General features: G+C 47.3%; 1 protein-coding gene and 1 long non-coding RNA gene across 2 annotated transcripts in view; one reads left to right on the top strand and one right to left on the bottom strand.

Moving 5' to 3' along the window:
- Nucleotides 1-15,947, bottom strand: part of NCKAP1L (NCK associated protein 1 like) — a 43,290-nt gene that overhangs the window by 2,788 nt on the left and 24,555 nt on the right. The window contains exons 22-31 of the mRNA XM_070619609.1: nucleotides 13,622-13,840; nucleotides 11,956-12,086; nucleotides 8,881-8,978; nucleotides 8,661-8,754; nucleotides 8,428-8,510; nucleotides 8,054-8,134; nucleotides 5,302-5,395; nucleotides 4,323-4,439; nucleotides 3,876-3,985; nucleotides 2,048-2,137 (exon numbers count right to left, since the gene is read on the bottom strand). Coding sequence (XP_070475710.1) covers nucleotides 2,048-2,137; nucleotides 3,876-3,985; nucleotides 4,323-4,439; nucleotides 5,302-5,395; nucleotides 8,054-8,134; nucleotides 8,428-8,510; nucleotides 8,661-8,754; nucleotides 8,881-8,978; nucleotides 11,956-12,086; nucleotides 13,622-13,840 — 1,117 coding nt within the window. The remainder of the gene's footprint in view (nucleotides 1-2,047; nucleotides 2,138-3,875; nucleotides 3,986-4,322; nucleotides 4,440-5,301; nucleotides 5,396-8,053; nucleotides 8,135-8,427; nucleotides 8,511-8,660; nucleotides 8,755-8,880; nucleotides 8,979-11,955; nucleotides 12,087-13,621; nucleotides 13,841-15,947) is intronic.
- Nucleotides 10,143-15,710, top strand: LOC139083401 (uncharacterized). The gene is made up of 3 exons (XR_011540096.1): nucleotides 10,143-10,280; nucleotides 11,761-12,759; nucleotides 14,004-15,710. It is a non-coding gene; the product is annotated as an uncharacterized lncRNA (long non-coding RNA).

Genomic DNA, 15,947 nt, shown 5'->3' with positions numbered 1-15,947 from the left:
GTTATCTCTTCCCCTGTGAAACCCATGCCAGCCCCAGGCTGGCAACACTCGGGTGGGCACTGCCCAAGCTTGACAGCCAAGATGGAGAGACCCCAGGGAGAGAAGTGCCTGGCCAGGATTTGAGGCTACACGAGTAGCCTCTTAACTCAGAACACAGCTCCTTCCCCTTCAGTCATTTCCAATTTCTCTGTGGAAACATTTGCATTTAAATTGCTTTGTGGCAGCTAGTCCCTCTGTCTCCCCCTCCAACAAAAAGCCCCTGGTCCTAGCTCTGTTCCTGCCACTCCGCAGCCTCACCGCAATGCCACAGGGGTGGACACCTTCCAACACTTTGGCGGGGGGGGGGGGGGGGGGTGCAAAGCAGGAGGAGGAGGCGGGGCTGAGTGGCAATACGGAATCACCTCCAACCTTACAGAGGTGGAAACTGCCCAAGGAAATGAAGAGGCCCTTTCATCCCGAAACAAAATGAGCAGCAGAGAGAGGGAACTAACATTTGTTGAGCGCCTATTACATACTAGTCATTTTCGCATATATTATCTCATGAATCCCAACCACTCTATCATAAGGATTATTGCCCACTTTGTGCATAAAGAATCAGGGTCTCAGATGAGTTAATTAACTTGCCCAAGGTCGTGCCGCTCTGAAGCCTGTGCTCGTCTAGCACACCACTAGCCTTTGCCCACCCTCTGCCCTCTCACCCCACGCCTCCACAGACACACACTCTCGTGTCCATTCTCTTCCTTTCTCCATCCTAATCCTTCATCAGCCCTAGCTAGGCCTTTTTCTAACTGGAGAAACTGAGACCCAGATACCACTCAGTGCCTGGGTATCTAATGGAGACCTGGGAGAGTCCTGCATGCCTGCCCCTAACATCTGCGGGCCTGGCCAAGAGTACAAATGGGAGGCCACCAAATGACTAAATACAGCAAATAAACCATTACGTTCTATCTTTCAACCTCCACAGTATACCTTTATAATTTCATGGAGGGCCAGGTTTGAATTAAGTATTTTCAGACTCCTCAGAGTTCAGCACCAGAACAGGGGAGAGGGAACCAGCCCCAGTTTGAGGGGTTTTGCATACAAACGTAGACGTCCTCCCTGCACGTCTACCCTCTGGCCATACATTCCTTGGGCACTAGAGGCATATCTGCCAGCAGCACTGCCAGCCTCAGGAGGATGGACTTGGGGAAGAAGCACAAGCCCTGCAAGTGGGCTGGAGCCGCTTAGCAGAGAATTCCTTAGCAGAGAACTCCTTAGCGGGGGCTTTGAGGTAGAGCACGGCTCCAGGTGGGCATATCCTCTCCCCACGGGCCAGAGGAGGGCCTCTGAAACACAGGGCCCAGGGCAGCAGCCCCTCCTGTCCACATCTAAGTGCAGTTCTAACCTGCAGAATCCGACCTTTAGAGCAAAAGAGTGAGTAAGCATGTTGAAGAGGGAAACAGGGTCATGAGGAAAAGATATTGTAAAAGAGAACTGAGTCAGAGGTCCCAGAACTTTCTGCCAAAGTAGGGAAAGGCCCACAGCTTAGGAAGAAAGCAGAGAAAGCAGGGCCTGCCTGATTCATGGCCCACCTGGCTCCCCGCCTCGTAACTTTTCAGCTAAAATCCCTTCCTCCTCTGAGCCCATCCCCCCACCCCCAGTCCAGCTCTGGGCTCTCCAGCATCCTCTTCATAGTATTTCTAAGGACAAGAAATACAGTGGTAGGAAGTGGTCAAGTAAAACCAAACATGGACTGCACAGGCAGTTCTGGATGAGGGACACAGCTGCCCCACCAGGTCAGACCCGAGAACATTGCAGGAAAAGGCACCCGGTCAGCTGAGGGCCAGGAAGGCCCTGTCCTGCACAGAGAAGTCCTTGTACCTTGGGATTACAGGACAAGTCTAGAATGTTAACCAGAATATGAGTCCTAGACCCAAAGGGGCAAGGCAGAAGTTCTAAGTTAATGCTTTTGGGTGATGACAATGGCAGGGACCCAAAGACCCTAAAGAAGAGTCTCCCTTTGGCCCTTCCTCTCTCTTTTCCCAGACCAACTTAAACCAGTACATACCAAGCGCATGAGCAGAGAAATGGACTCCCGATTTCTGGTTTTAAGCCTGTCAGTCTCCTGGCCCAGCTGCAGGAGGCTGACAGAGGCCACCTGTAAGGGAAGAATTTGTAAGGAAGCAGATTTTTATGGAGGTCAGAGTAGGACAGCCTCAGGCTACAGGAAGTTAAGAAAAGATCAAGGAGGAGAGTTAAGAAGTGCTAGGATGTTCCTGGAGACTCTGGTGGAAAAAATCCCCTAGGTTTCAGAGACACACATTGCCTGTAAACCAGCCAGTGCAGACAACAGGGGTTGCCAGGGGTGTTGGGGCAGAGGCTGCAAGGGGTAAGGAAAGAACCTAGAACAAAGGCACGTAATACTGTAAACCAGAGGATTAATCTCTTTTCCTAGGCAGCCTCTAGACACCACTGTCATCAGCCTGTTTACAGCTGACTCCCCAACTCGACTAGAGAGAAAGCCGGGCCTCTGACTCAGACACAGTGCTCTTAGTATTCTCCTCCTATCAACTCCCAAATGGCTGTCCTCTCCATCCACTCCAGACCGCAAATGATCAAAGAGGGAGGAAGAAATGTGAATAATTGCATCCCAGGCCCAGGTTACCTGCATTTAGCAAACAAAGAGGGGAAAAGGAGGGGGGAGATTCCCCCTCACCCCATCTTAGAGATGTGGTGTGAATCCTCCTTAGATCTAAGATGCTCACAGCCCTTTCTGGCTGGCTGGCCCAGTGTAAACAGAGACCCTCTAACTAAGCTTCCAAGTCCCCAACATGCACTTCTCAGGACAATAGTATGATTCCCCAGAGAATTTGATTTACTGTGTTTTCTCCCAAAAGGAGACAGATGAGGCCTTAGTTCTTAAATCAGGACCGTGCTTTGCAAAGGAATAAGCTCCTTATTGCTGAGAATGCGCAAGCAGGCAGTGGGTAATGGACCATGGATCAGAAGTGTATTGATGGGATTCCTCCATGGAGGATTTAGAACGGAAAACTCTGGGGCCTCTTTCAACAATGGAAAGAGATTACTTAGTCTGTGTTTTTCCAGAGGCAAAACTAAGATCAATGGTGATAGTTACAGGCAGTCAAACTTTGGCTAAAATTTTTTTGAAAACAATTTTTTTCAAACAAATTGGACATAACCCACAGTAGAATCAGCCGTCTGGCTGCAAGCTCCAGTCCTTAGAAATCTAGACCAGCGGTTCTCAAAGTGCGATCCGCGGATGAGCAGCATTAACACCACCAGAGACTTGTTAGAAACGCAAATTTTCCAGCCCCACCTCTAATCTACTGAATCAGAAATTCTCTAGGGGATTCTGATTTACACTAAAGTTTGAGAATTTGAAAAAAGTCTGACTTTTTGTCAGTATTAGAGTTAGAAAGAGCCTTATAGATTATAAAACTCTGTCTCTCCAACCTGATTGCGCATCAGATCTCCTGGAGACCTCACTAACACAGAGGCCTGGACTCACCCTAGGATAGTCTAACTCTGGAGGTCTGGTAGAAGGATCGGGCATCTGTATTTTAATAAGCTCTGCGGGTTGGCTCTTCAGATGTCATACAATTTCTTAGTGTCAGATCCAGAACTAGAACTCAGATTTGCTGACTCTTAGTGCAACACTCTTTCCAAGTATCGGGCAGAGGCTGAAATACCAGCTGCTGGGGGCTTGAGAAGAAACTCCTACCTCTCACAAAGCAGCCTTCCACTACTCACTGAACGAGTTAGATGGGAGGTTCAGCTCCAAGGCCTGCTCAACAATAATTGTTTATGGATTTAAGTCAAACCAATTCCCGCCAGACTTTGCAGTCTCCCATTCCTTATAACCTAGACCCACTCACCACCAGAAATTCCTTGAGGTGAGTTTCAATGTTCTTGTTGTAGAGTGTGAAGAGGGCAGCAGACACCTGGATGATGGCTTTGGTCAAGCAGTGAATGTTGTTGTTGTAACCTAGGTTATTATTATTGAAGGGGAGACAAAAAAGGAAATAGCAAAGTCAGCCACCCCAAGTTGACCCCTGCTGGTAATTCCTCATTTTTTCAGGCTGGACCACCCCTATTTGACCCCAAAAGGGCTGGGAGGCATTTGAGGATTAGGAGGAGGATATTCCTATGAAATTTCACTACCATTGAATTTTATGGAGAGCTCATTCTCAAGTGCTTTTTGAAACAAAACATTACACCTGAGTCAGAAGTCTGTATTTTCCAGATAAATGTCTCATCTCATCTCTCTACCCCAGGAGACTAACGTAAATAGCACCGGTCCCTCAGACCTACTCCTTACTTACCATCCTTCTCAATGCTATAGAAGGAAGAAGGGTCGGTGGCAAGGAGTGGAAGGGAAACGGCAAGAAAGATCAAGAGCAGGCAGGCCACCTTGTATTCTTCCTCAGAGGATGAAGCATCTAGTAAGACGGAAAAAGGAATAAGATCAGCAAACAGGGGTTACCTTCCACACGGGTCCAACTTCACAGCCTTACCCTGAGGCCCACATAAGAAAATACTATGAAAACACTTTACAAAGCACTGGAGGCAAGTCATTATTGCTGTAAGGGTCAGGAGTTATAGCGAGGGGCCTAAGTCCTGAAGGCCTCTCTGGTGACTGAGCAGAGCTCTTAGCCAAGGGCCCTGCTGATGCTCAGTCCTAGGACACTGTCAGCTGCCTGATGGGGTGGAGAGGCAGGAAGGAGAGAAAACAGTCTCTCCAAAACCAAGAAAGAAGAGGGCGGGCAAGTCTGGCAACTCTGAAAGAGTTTAATACCAGCCCCTTGGTTCCATCCTATCTTGAGTGTCTATGGGTTTGAAAGCACTAATCATGGGAAATTGGGGAGGGGGGGCGGTGAATAATGTCAAGGTGATTATACGGGAGGGAAGAGCACAAGATCACTCTGGGATCTTAGATGCTATACACACAACTTAGCATGAAATCCTATACTATTGTGTATTGTTCTCTCATTGTTTCATTTGCATTAATCTTCTTTCCCCAACCAGATTGTAAATTCCTTTGAGCACTTGCTCAGCATCCAACAGACTCTCACTTAATACTTTTTAGCTGATTGACAGATCATCTGGTTGGAACCTGACTAGAAAGCGAAGCTGCCAGCCTAAGTACTTTCTGGGGGTTAGGGACGGCACTTTAAGTCTTTCCTTAGCTCCCAGCTTATATCCTAGGAATTCACAATCCCAAATAAAGGCTTCTTTGACATTGACATTTTCCCACCAAAAATATGACCGAAGCCCTCCTTTGCCCCCTTTCCCCAATCTTACCAGCTTTCATATTGGCAATGGCAGATACTAGGGCTGGGTCAATGTCACAGCCCACTCCTGCAGCAGAGGCCAGCTCAAAGACACTCAAGGTCACCTGGTAGAGAAGAAAACAACATTCTGGAGAAGATTCTTAGGACAGAGGTGCTTGGCAAAAGCTACAAGTATGCAGGATTCCTGGATCACAGATTTTTAACTTTTGGTATACTATCACCTTTTCTGCGTTTTCCTTTCTCTTTTTTTGAGGAAGATTAGCCCTGAGCTAACATCTGCTGCCAATCCTCCTCTTTTTGCTGAGGAAGACTGGCCCTGAGCTAACATCCGTGCCCATCTTCCTCCACTTTATATGTGGGATGCCTGCCACAGCATGGCTTGCCAAGCGGTGCCACATCTGCACCTGGGATCCAAACCGGCAAACCCCAGGCCGCTGAAGTGGAACGTGTGCACTTAACCACTGCACCACCAGGCCGGCCCCTAAGGTATTCCTTTTATAGCTCTCTCTAACATACAGGAAAAAAACCCAAATGCTTTAGCTTACCGTTCAGATACTGCATTGTACAAATTTCCTTTCTCAAGTTTATTTCCCCAAAGGCTTCCACAGTCAATGCAGCCGGGGTAATTTATTCACTATCTCCAAATGACGACTTACATCCTTACTTTGGTTCACGGACCACCCTCTTCTAGAGTGTCTTTCCTCTCCTCTACTATATCTTAGTGACACCCATCCCTCGAGGCTTAACTCAAATCTCACATTCTTTGTGACACCCTTCGTGTTTAGTTCAACCCAAACCCATCTCTCCCTCCTTAAACTGGTACCACTGGCTTGGCATTGATCACACACAGCACCTCGTATTGTCTTTTCAGATAGGAGGTGAAACATATGGCTTACCTCACCAACTGGATTGTAATTCTTTGAACCCTCAAGGCATAGTGAGGGGAGAAAAAGGTTTTGGAGTGAGATCTGGGTTCAAATCCTAGAACCGCCACTTACTAAATGTGTGGCCTTGGCTAAAAGTTACTTAACCTCTTTGATCCTCAGTTTTCTCCTCTGTACAACTCAGAAAACAGAGTTGTTGTGAGAATCAAATTAAACCACAGGTGTAAAGCATCGGCCCTAGTGACTAACAGAGTCACTAATAGACTAATAAACATCATTCCTCTCCTCCTCTTCCCGCAGCTCAAAGCCAGGAACTTAGCATTTCTTTTTATCCTCTCTAGTGTTTAACACAGTGCTAAGCACACAGAAGGCATTCAATAAATATTGGTTGATTGATACCTGAATCCCTCATTGTACTCAGAACAAGGTTCCCAGGAAGTAGCCCCAAACTCCTACTCCCACACCAAGTACTTAGACCCATTTAGAGGCTTAAAAAAACGAGTTTAAAATGTTCTGAGAGAACAAGGATAATTGTTTCAATAGTAGGCAACTAAGTAGAATATCTTATGCAAAGAGCCCCACAGACAGAACAACACACACACTTCTCCTGTGGTACTTGACACAGAAGCCAGACTGTAGACTTATTCTGCTCTGCCCTTTATTTGAATTCACTGTGAACTAGATGACCCTGCTCGTGGCAACCACGGCCTAGGAGATCAGGGACCCGGTCCATGACCTGCAGTTTTCTGGAAGAAGAAAGGGATGACTGAAGGGCTCTTATTTTCTCTTCTCCTAATCTCACCCCTCTGAGGCAGTAACAGAATCTCTGACGGTCTGGCCACCCCCTCTCCACCCCTACCCACTTATTTTCACAGGCAGGCAGAGCCTAAAGCTCAGAGCTGCTCAGGAGGTTCAGTTGGCAAGCTCCTGACAGGCTAGAACATTCAGCCCCAACATCAGCAGCTGCCAGAAACCCAGGCTCTCCGTAAAATCAAAGACCACTCAAAAGGGGCAGACGTCCTAGCAAAACATCGCCCCCTCCTGGCCCCCATGACCACTTGACCCTCATCTGATTTCTGGAGAGAGGAGGAATTTTCACAATGCGTTTGATCTCAAGGTAAGGAAGTTTTTCTTAACATCTAACTTTAATTCTTCCTCTTACCACAGACCTCTGTCTGTTAAAGGAATCAGTCATGAGAGAAGTAGCCTGCCCTATGCGCTTGAAGGCCCGTGTTCCCAGCCTTCAGCTCTATTTCCTGCACAACATATTTGTTTGTTCCGAGTGATTCAAGAGACAAGATGATGCAAGTTGGGGCAGGGGGAGCCTGCAGAAGCCCCTCTTCCTTTCTCCATCTCTGTAGTAAATTGGGCCTGAGGCAGGGGATACAGACAGAGAGGGACTGGAAAGTTTCAGAACTAGGAGAAAGAAAAGGCCAGAAAAAGAAAGGAAACTCTGAGGGCAGGCAAGGTGGGTGGGAATGGAAGGAACAAATCTTTTATAAAAAGTACTTCAGCTCCTAACCAAAGAGGGGACTTGTCTGCACACTGTTCAGGATCTAATTTACACATGGGAGGTGAAAACCTACAGATGCTATCCTAGACCTTACCCTTCTCCCTCCCCCGACCCCACAGGGTCTCCCAGGCTCCCACTTCTCTCTGTCCACCCATGTCTCCCCAGCTCTGCCCTCTCTCTCCCAGAATATCTGTCTGATCAATGCTCCACTCTCCACAAAATTTCCCCCAGTGTTTTCCTATTCAAATGCTGGCCCTTCTCCCTACAGTTTCTTCAGGGCCCTCTCTCCCTTACAAGATCCTAGCTCCATCCTCGTTCAACAACAAAAATCTCCTTGTTGGCTTCCACTTTGCACTTCCCCATACCTTGATGTCTGTGTCTGGAGTGACAAACTCCTTCAGGCACTCAATGGGACCCATAAGAAATGGGCAGTGGGAGGAGAAAACCTGGAGGAAAGAGAAGATAAATGAGCCCACAGGACAGTGGCTGGTGCCTTCACTTGGAAACAAACCAAAAAAGGGCCTCAGCTTAGATAAGAACCTAGCCAGCTTCCCGTGCTACCCTCCTCCTCACGCCTCTGGTTTCCTCGGTTCATCTATCCCCAGAGATCTTCCAGGCCATCTACCAAATTAAGCTCCTTTCTCCTCAATGCTCACCAGGCATTTCCACAACCTCTCACACAAACCCTACCCACAGAGGTGTCTGTGATTCTGTGGCAGCTCTCTCTCCCCCAGCTCACCTCCCGAAGTCCCTCTTGAGCCATGGTCCTAAAACTGAGGATAACTCCAATGATGGTCATGCGCTTCAGCACATTATCAGCCCCTGAGGAGGAAGAAGAACGTCAGAGAAGAGAACTTTGGAGAATAGCAGTGGTTTTGCTTCTTCAGACTGATCCAAGCCCCCAGATTCCCAAAAGCCCCTGTCACCACACTGCTTTTCCCAGTTCCTTCTCCCTTTAGAGGAGGTGCTCACCCGTCAGCTGGGGCAGCAGAGAAGCCATCAAGTCTGCCTTGCTGAAGTTGGATCTGATCTGAACAAGCACATCCATGTTTTCCACCACCAGCTTCTGCAGCCGCAACACAAAGCCATTAAGCAGGAAAGAGGAGACCCACTGTACATCTCCCCACAGTGCCCTGCTCTACCCTTTTCCCCAGAGGCTGGACCCTTTTCCCGGATCTTGCTTCCACAGTACCTTCAGCTCCACAATCTGAGACGTCACATGCCACATCAGGTTTTCACTCAGAAACTTCATGCCATAGGGACCCAAGAGTTCAGCCAAGGCCCGCATCTCTGGAACAGAGTTACAGACATCCCAGGTGAGACTGAGAGGGCACGGGAGTATTTGCACAATAGCTATCGAGAAATTTGAACATTAAAATGTTTTTCAGCAAGGAAAAGAAGTGGGAAGTTGGGAAGCAAAAGTGGCCTGAAATTCTGCGTTCAGGTGATGGGGTCTGGCCTGCTCATGGGACAATTTACCCTCTCCCCACAGGTACTCATGCCCAGACTTACTACAGATGACAACTGGTTACTTTGTTTTTGTTTTTTTTTTTTAGGAAGATTAGCCCGGAGCTAACTGCTGTCAATCCTCCTCTTTTTTCCGAGGAAGACTGGCCCTGAGCTAACATCCATGCCCATCCTCCTATACTTTATATGTGGGACGCCTACCACAGCATATCTTTTGCCAAGCAGTGCCATGTCTGCACCTGGGATCCAAACCAGCGAAACCCCGGCCACCAAGAAGCAGAACGTGCGAACTTAACCTCTGCACCACCGGGCCAGCCCCACAACTGTTTACATTCTTACAGGAATCTATACTTTCCCAAGCCCCTTTATGTGGTACCTGGGTTTTACTCTTGCTGAACTAACTTTATCAGATGTAAGACCTCAAACAAGTCACTGACCGTCTCTGAGCCTCAGTTCACTTCTCTGTAAAACGAAGACATTAATATCTGCCCTGAATACCTCACAGAGTCGATATAAAGGTAAATAAGATACTATATTATAAAAGCCTTAGAAAACTATAAAGATATATATGAATAAGGGATTATTATGATAATTATTGACAGCCCTCTGACATATATGGCACATCATCCTGGTTTAACAGACTTGGGGGCTTAAGTGCTTGTCCAGGTTCACTTAACCAACTCCAGGGCCCATACCAGAAACCCCGCGCAATGCCTTACGGCCCTTTACTGGGTCCCAAGAGATCGCACGACAGCTCCTTATCTAAGGCCTGGCTTTTCTGTGTTCCTCCCTCCCTTTCCCTTATTTACTGCCTCTCCATCCAAGTTTTCCTCCCCTGAGCAGCCTTTTCTTTTTACATAATCAACACACATCCCCAGAGTCCCAGTTGTTTTTCCTCTAAATCCTTCTTCCCTCCAGTCGGCCCAGTGCCTTTCCCTCCCTCCCCAGCCTGCTGCTGGCCCTTTGTGAAGTAAATAGAACCCGGCTGGGGAAATCCCACGCTAGAAACACCAGTGACAAGTTCAGAGAGGAAGGAGCTCTAGCAGTGCTCTCTGGCTGTGGGCCATCCCAGCAGGGAGAACCATAGAAGACCAGAAGTACCAACCAGAGACCAGTAGAAGAAAGGTGAGTTTAACATGGGGAATAAGAGTTCAGAGAGAAAAGGAAGGCAAGGCGCTACACTCAAGTCTTTGAAGGCGGGACGAGTTGCTCTCCATCTCCACCAACGACACAGAACGTGGATCTGGTCACAGCAGCTGACACAGAGCTTTGTCTGGAGTAAATACTAGACATTTTGAGAATCATCTATTTACAATATAAAGAATTGAGCTGAGAACTAGAAAAGGATTTCCTAACTGGTCAACTTAGATAATGCTAAAATGGCTGACAGGGAGGAAGAGGGGCTGAATTGCCTTCTCTGGAGCAGATGGAGAGGAGACGCACTGATCTACCAGTTTGGATCTGCCAAACCTCCTTACTCTAGTCTTCTCTACTCAGGCTAGTAACCCCAGGGCATCCTTCTCTTTCCATCTATCTATTTTTGCAGTAGCATTGCCCCATCACCATGGTAACCCAGGGAAATTGGGGTGGGGGTGGTAGAAGGGGGAATCAGCATTACCTCCCGCTGTTCATCAGTTGTCAGCAAGACCTAAAGCTGATTTTAGATGCTGCCTACAGTTTGTGGGAGGAGTTAATGAGAAGGGGACATCTGAAACTTCCAGCAGGTAAAGAGTAGGGTCAGCTTACTGAGAGAGTCAGAATGAGGGTGAGAAGGAGACAGAGCATGAAAACAGAACTATGGACTCTGACTCTCATAACACCATTCAAGGAAAGGGAAGAATGGAGAGGGCAGGGTCATTGAACATCTCCTACCTGTCCCAGATGCCATGCAGGATCCGTGATTTATACAGAGGAAGGAGGAAGCAGTAGAATAGTTCATGAATCAGTCAGTAAAACAAATCTATTAAAAAGGATCTGTATGGCTTCAAGCCCTCTTTAAAAAGAGAACGACTTCCCAACTCATTCACTGCACACTCCTTACCCACCCGCCTTGAGACACACAAGCACTTCCATACACGGGGAAGAGCACTACACAGCGATTAAGCACCCGGGTTCTGGAAGTTGACTGCCTTGAGGTGAAATCCCAGTTCTACCATTTGTGAATGTGTGACTTTAGGCAAAGCTCCTCAACCTCTCCATGTCTCAGTCTTCATCTGTAAAATGGGGCAATAAGAGTATCTACCTCAAGGATGTTGTGAGGATTAAAGGAGTTAATACATGTGAACATTTACAACTTAGTCCACAATAAATGTCATCTATTATTTCATTATTAAATATCAGCAATCCAAGCACCAGCTAAGGCTTTAAAATATATCCCTAGGGAAAAAGATGCCATGACATCAGATCACTGTGTAATAATTCCAAAAACCAGAATGTCTTCCTCACATTTCTCTCTTACCATTCATTATATGTCCTACTCTTCATTCATTGTGGAAATGGAAAATAACCACTTACCACCCTCGGAAGACTAAACCTTTTCAGTGACTTGAATGCCCTGCCTAGCTCCTAACTCCCCTCATTTTCTCTCTCCACCTTCAACCCGCAGGCTGCTCCTCAATTCTGGGTCTCACTTGGAATCTCCTTTTATTGTTCCTAAAGTGGAATCTAGCAGAGATGCTGAGAAGAGTACAGAATGAGCCTCTGGGAAGGCAGAAGAATTTAGATGGAGTCCGCAGGCTGAGATATGGCATTGAGGGGAAAGGCGCTGCTCCTTGACAAGGAGACCAGGCCCGGGGCTCACCAGAGACGTCAGAGAACTCCTCTGCGCTGAAGTTCTGCTCCCCCTCCCTGGGGAGGCTGACGAAGGCCTGCATGGCTGGCGAGAGGATGATGGTTCCACTGCTTGCCTGTCTAAGCAGACTTTCTAGGTACCTACAGGGTTGGCCAAGAAAGCATGGAAGATTAGTGCTCAATTCCTTGTCCCTACCATTGCTCCCTACCACAACCACTGGGCTCAGGAAGAGAAACTCCGCCAAAGGCTGGGGTGCGGAGAAGAGACTCAAAGAACACAGTACAACACTCTAGTTAACACCCCAAGCTGTTGGCTCAAAAACAACGGGCAGTAATGTAATTCCGCTTTGTCTCCAGTCTGCAGGGTATTTGGCTGGGCTATCAAATGTAATGGTGTGCACTCCCCTCCCTCGGCCCCTGCTCTTTTCCAACCATTCATTCCTCTCGACCTCTCACCCTTGGCCTTTGTCAAGTAAGACAAGCCCAGGCTGACAAGAAAAAAATTCCTATTAATTGGGCCCCTCTGAAATATATTTAGGTTCACCCTCTCCAAGGAGAACGGTAGACTGAGGACCCAGGATCCTGGAAGCGGGTCTCAAGTCAAACCTCCTGGACAGAGAGAAGCCCCTTGAACATTGGTTATCCAGTCTTCATTTACTCTCTCCTGACCCCTGGACAAGCTGAGAAGGCCTTCAGCCAGTGTCAGCAGAGGAGGACTTGGCCAACCTCTGCCACTCATCCAAACCCTAGCTCTGGGCCTGGTCTTAAAGAAGTCACAAGCTAGCCACAAGTGGGCCAAACCCAGGCGTCAAAGGTGCAGTATTTTTTTCCTTTTAATTTGAATTAGTTGTCAAAATTTTGAAATTGAGAGTTTTACATTAAAAATGAGAATTTAGTGGGGCAGCAATCAGGGGGAGCTAAGTAGTGTCTGCCGCCTTTGGAGGGGCATCCCCTCTCCAGCTACTCAAAGTCCCCACCTAGCCCACAACACTCAGTTACTTTACCTGAGCCCCTGTTGGCGTCTGTATTTGCAAACCTTGTCTCAGTCTTCCCCCTTCTCAGGGGGTTCTTTGCAGCCCGGCTCCTGCTGAGCTGATATTGGATTAGGAGCGCCACCCAGTGGCTTGGGGAGGTAGGAATCCAGCTCCTTTCCATCCTTAAAATCCCAAAGGAAATATTGCCGATTCCTACCTCCTCCGGTTTTGGGGAGGTGGCCCCCTTCCCTATTAAGAACAATCTACTAGATTTGACACGGTCATGTCAGGGGGTGAGGAGATAGCATCCGGAGAGATAGTGTTAGACAGAATGGTCTTCAGAAGAAGCTGGATGAAAAGAGAAATAAGAGAACTTCAGAAAGAGGAAAAGAGAGCATTTGAAATTAAAACAGTAAGAATCCAGAAGGGGAAGGTTAGGAACTGGAGATTAAGAAGAAAAAGGTCAAACTACTACAGAGTAGGTCGACAGATGTTACACGGAAGGGTAGAAAGAAACCTCATGGTGGACAGAGGAGATCTGGGTTTCGCCCAGTTCACTGCCCCAATCCTCAAGCAGAAAGGAGCCTCTGTTTGGGGGTCTCTGACCGTGGGAACTAAAATGCATGGACCAGAGGTCCTACTGTGTGAAGGAAAAAGTGCTAACACAGCAGTAAGGCAGTGGAGAGGATAAGCAACACTGACCAATTGGTGTAGAGAGTGGTGATGGTCTGTTCCCCACACGAGTCCAGTGGCTGTGTCTGCTGCAGGAGGGCATTGCGGATGACTCTGGAAACATCTGCACCCAAAAACTGGGCCAGTGACTGTATGAAACTGATGTACGCTTTGACTCCTGCCAACAGCTCAGAAGGCCTTGCGATCTCCTGGGTTGTGGCATTGTAGCCAGCCAGCCAAACAATGGCTCTGGTGACAAAAATCATAATCACAATCATAATAAACACAGTAACAGTTACCACATTGATACTGTGGTCCAGGTGCTGCACTATGATTTAACTACACACATTATCTCATTTAAACCTCAGAGCAACCCAGTAAGGTATGCACAATTATTATCCCCGTTTTACAGGTGGAGAAACCGAGACACAGAGATAGGAAGTCAGCTGCTATCTGTGAAGACCACACAGCTGGCAAGTGGCAGAGCTGGGACTTGAATTCAGTAATATTTGATTCCTAACCACCATACTCTTCTGCCTCCTCTGGAGAAATGAGGTCAGGAGGTCAAGGACCTGGCCTCTCAAATACCATCTGTCTCTACCTGCAGGCTCACACCACCTGCATCCTCAGGGGCAGTATTTGTCTTTTCTCCTTAGAAAGAATTAGTTGCAACTCCTATCAGAAATGGAAAACCACATCCAGAATCCTTGGCAGTGCAGTGCAATCCCAGGCTGTCGGGGCTGGAGAGAGAGCACTCTTGGCTGGCATGCAGCTAGAGGCGCCCTAGAGAAGGGAGAATAACTGCCCACGCGGAATTATTTTAGGGGCACACGAGGAACACCCCTCCCTCTGCACCCCTAAGGCCTTCCAAAATACCCTCCCTGAGGATTCACAATTAGAGTCAGTCCTTTGACTTTTTTCTTTGTTAAGATGTAAACAGTAGGGGAAAGAGGAACATCACCCTTTTTCAACGATGAGCCTTTGTCAGTCATTTGCACCTCAGTGTGAATGAGTTTCTCAGATTATTCCTAAAGCCACAGATGTCTGGGAGTTTCTCGTTTGTTTTATGTTTTTGGCACAATGTTTATGGGAGGGAGAGGAAGGCAGGGCCTGCTCCTCAGATGAAAAGGAAAAGAGGGGAGGTATCACCTGGGGCTTTAGGAACAATGACTTCAAGGAGGAAGTATTTGAGATGTTCAGTGGAAACTAGGATATCACACCCATGCTGCTCCAGGACCTAGAAACCTCTGCCAGCTTCTGAAGTTTTGCACATGGATGATTATCAAATTGCCATCTTCTTGACACTGCATATGTACCTGACACACTTCCTTCCATATAGCTAATGTGTACAGAATGAAAACAAATTAATTTTACTGTCACCCAAGCAAAAACCTAATTGAAAAATAATCCTGCATCTCCCACAATCAAAACACAGACTCCAAACTGTTCTCCCTCCTCTGTCCTTCCCCCCTTAGCACAGCCAGAATGATCCAGAATGATCCAGAATGAAATATTGAGTGAAATAGTGTTACTGCTCTGCTCAAACCCTGCCAGAGCTCCCCTCTCACTCAGAATAAAAGCCAGAGTCCTTGCAATGACATAGAAGCACATACTCAGCCTGCCACTCCTCCAGCCTCTCTAACCTAACGTCCTACCCATCTCCCTGACTCAGCCTGCTCCAGCCATCCTGGCCTCCTCCACATCCCCTGAATACCCAGGCATGTTCCCACCTCAGAGCCTTTGTACTTGCTGTTTCCTCTGCCTAGAATGCTCTTGCCCCAGATGGTCACACACTTGGCTTCCCCAATTCCTTCAGGAGTTTACTCAAATGTCACTTTCTCAAGTAGGTCTTCCCTGGCCACCGTACGTAAAATCACAACACACAATCACCACCACCACACTTCCTATCTCCCTTTCCTCCTTCATTTTTCTTCTTAGCACCTATCGCTATCTATTCTACTATATATCCTACTTTCTCATTTTATTTCTCTCTCTCTCCCTCTAGAAGGTAAGGTTTATGGGGGCAGGCATTTTTATTTGTTTTGTATACTGCTGTATCAATAGCTTCTAGAATACCATTGACACACAGTAGATGTTCAATAAATATTTGTTGAATGAATGAGTGAATATACTATATATTCTAAAACAACACATAGAAGACTAGGGGGATCATTCATAACAATTCTTCCCCTCATTCTCCTAATTGCTGATTATAGTGCTCAATTCCAATATAAGGAATGTTCCTCCTACTTTAGGGGGCAATGGAATGAGAGGCAAAGTAAAGGGAAGGGAATTTATTTTATAGAGGCCTATATATGTCAGGAACTTCCTACTCATTATCTTTTTTGGGGGGGGC

The sequence above is a fragment of the Equus przewalskii genome, chromosome 5 (genome assembly GCF_037783145.1).
Source record: "Equus przewalskii isolate Varuska chromosome 5, EquPr2, whole genome shotgun sequence".
Taxonomy (NCBI): domain Eukaryota; kingdom Metazoa; phylum Chordata; class Mammalia; order Perissodactyla; family Equidae; genus Equus; species Equus przewalskii.
This window is presented reverse-complemented; position numbering and strand designations above follow the sequence as displayed.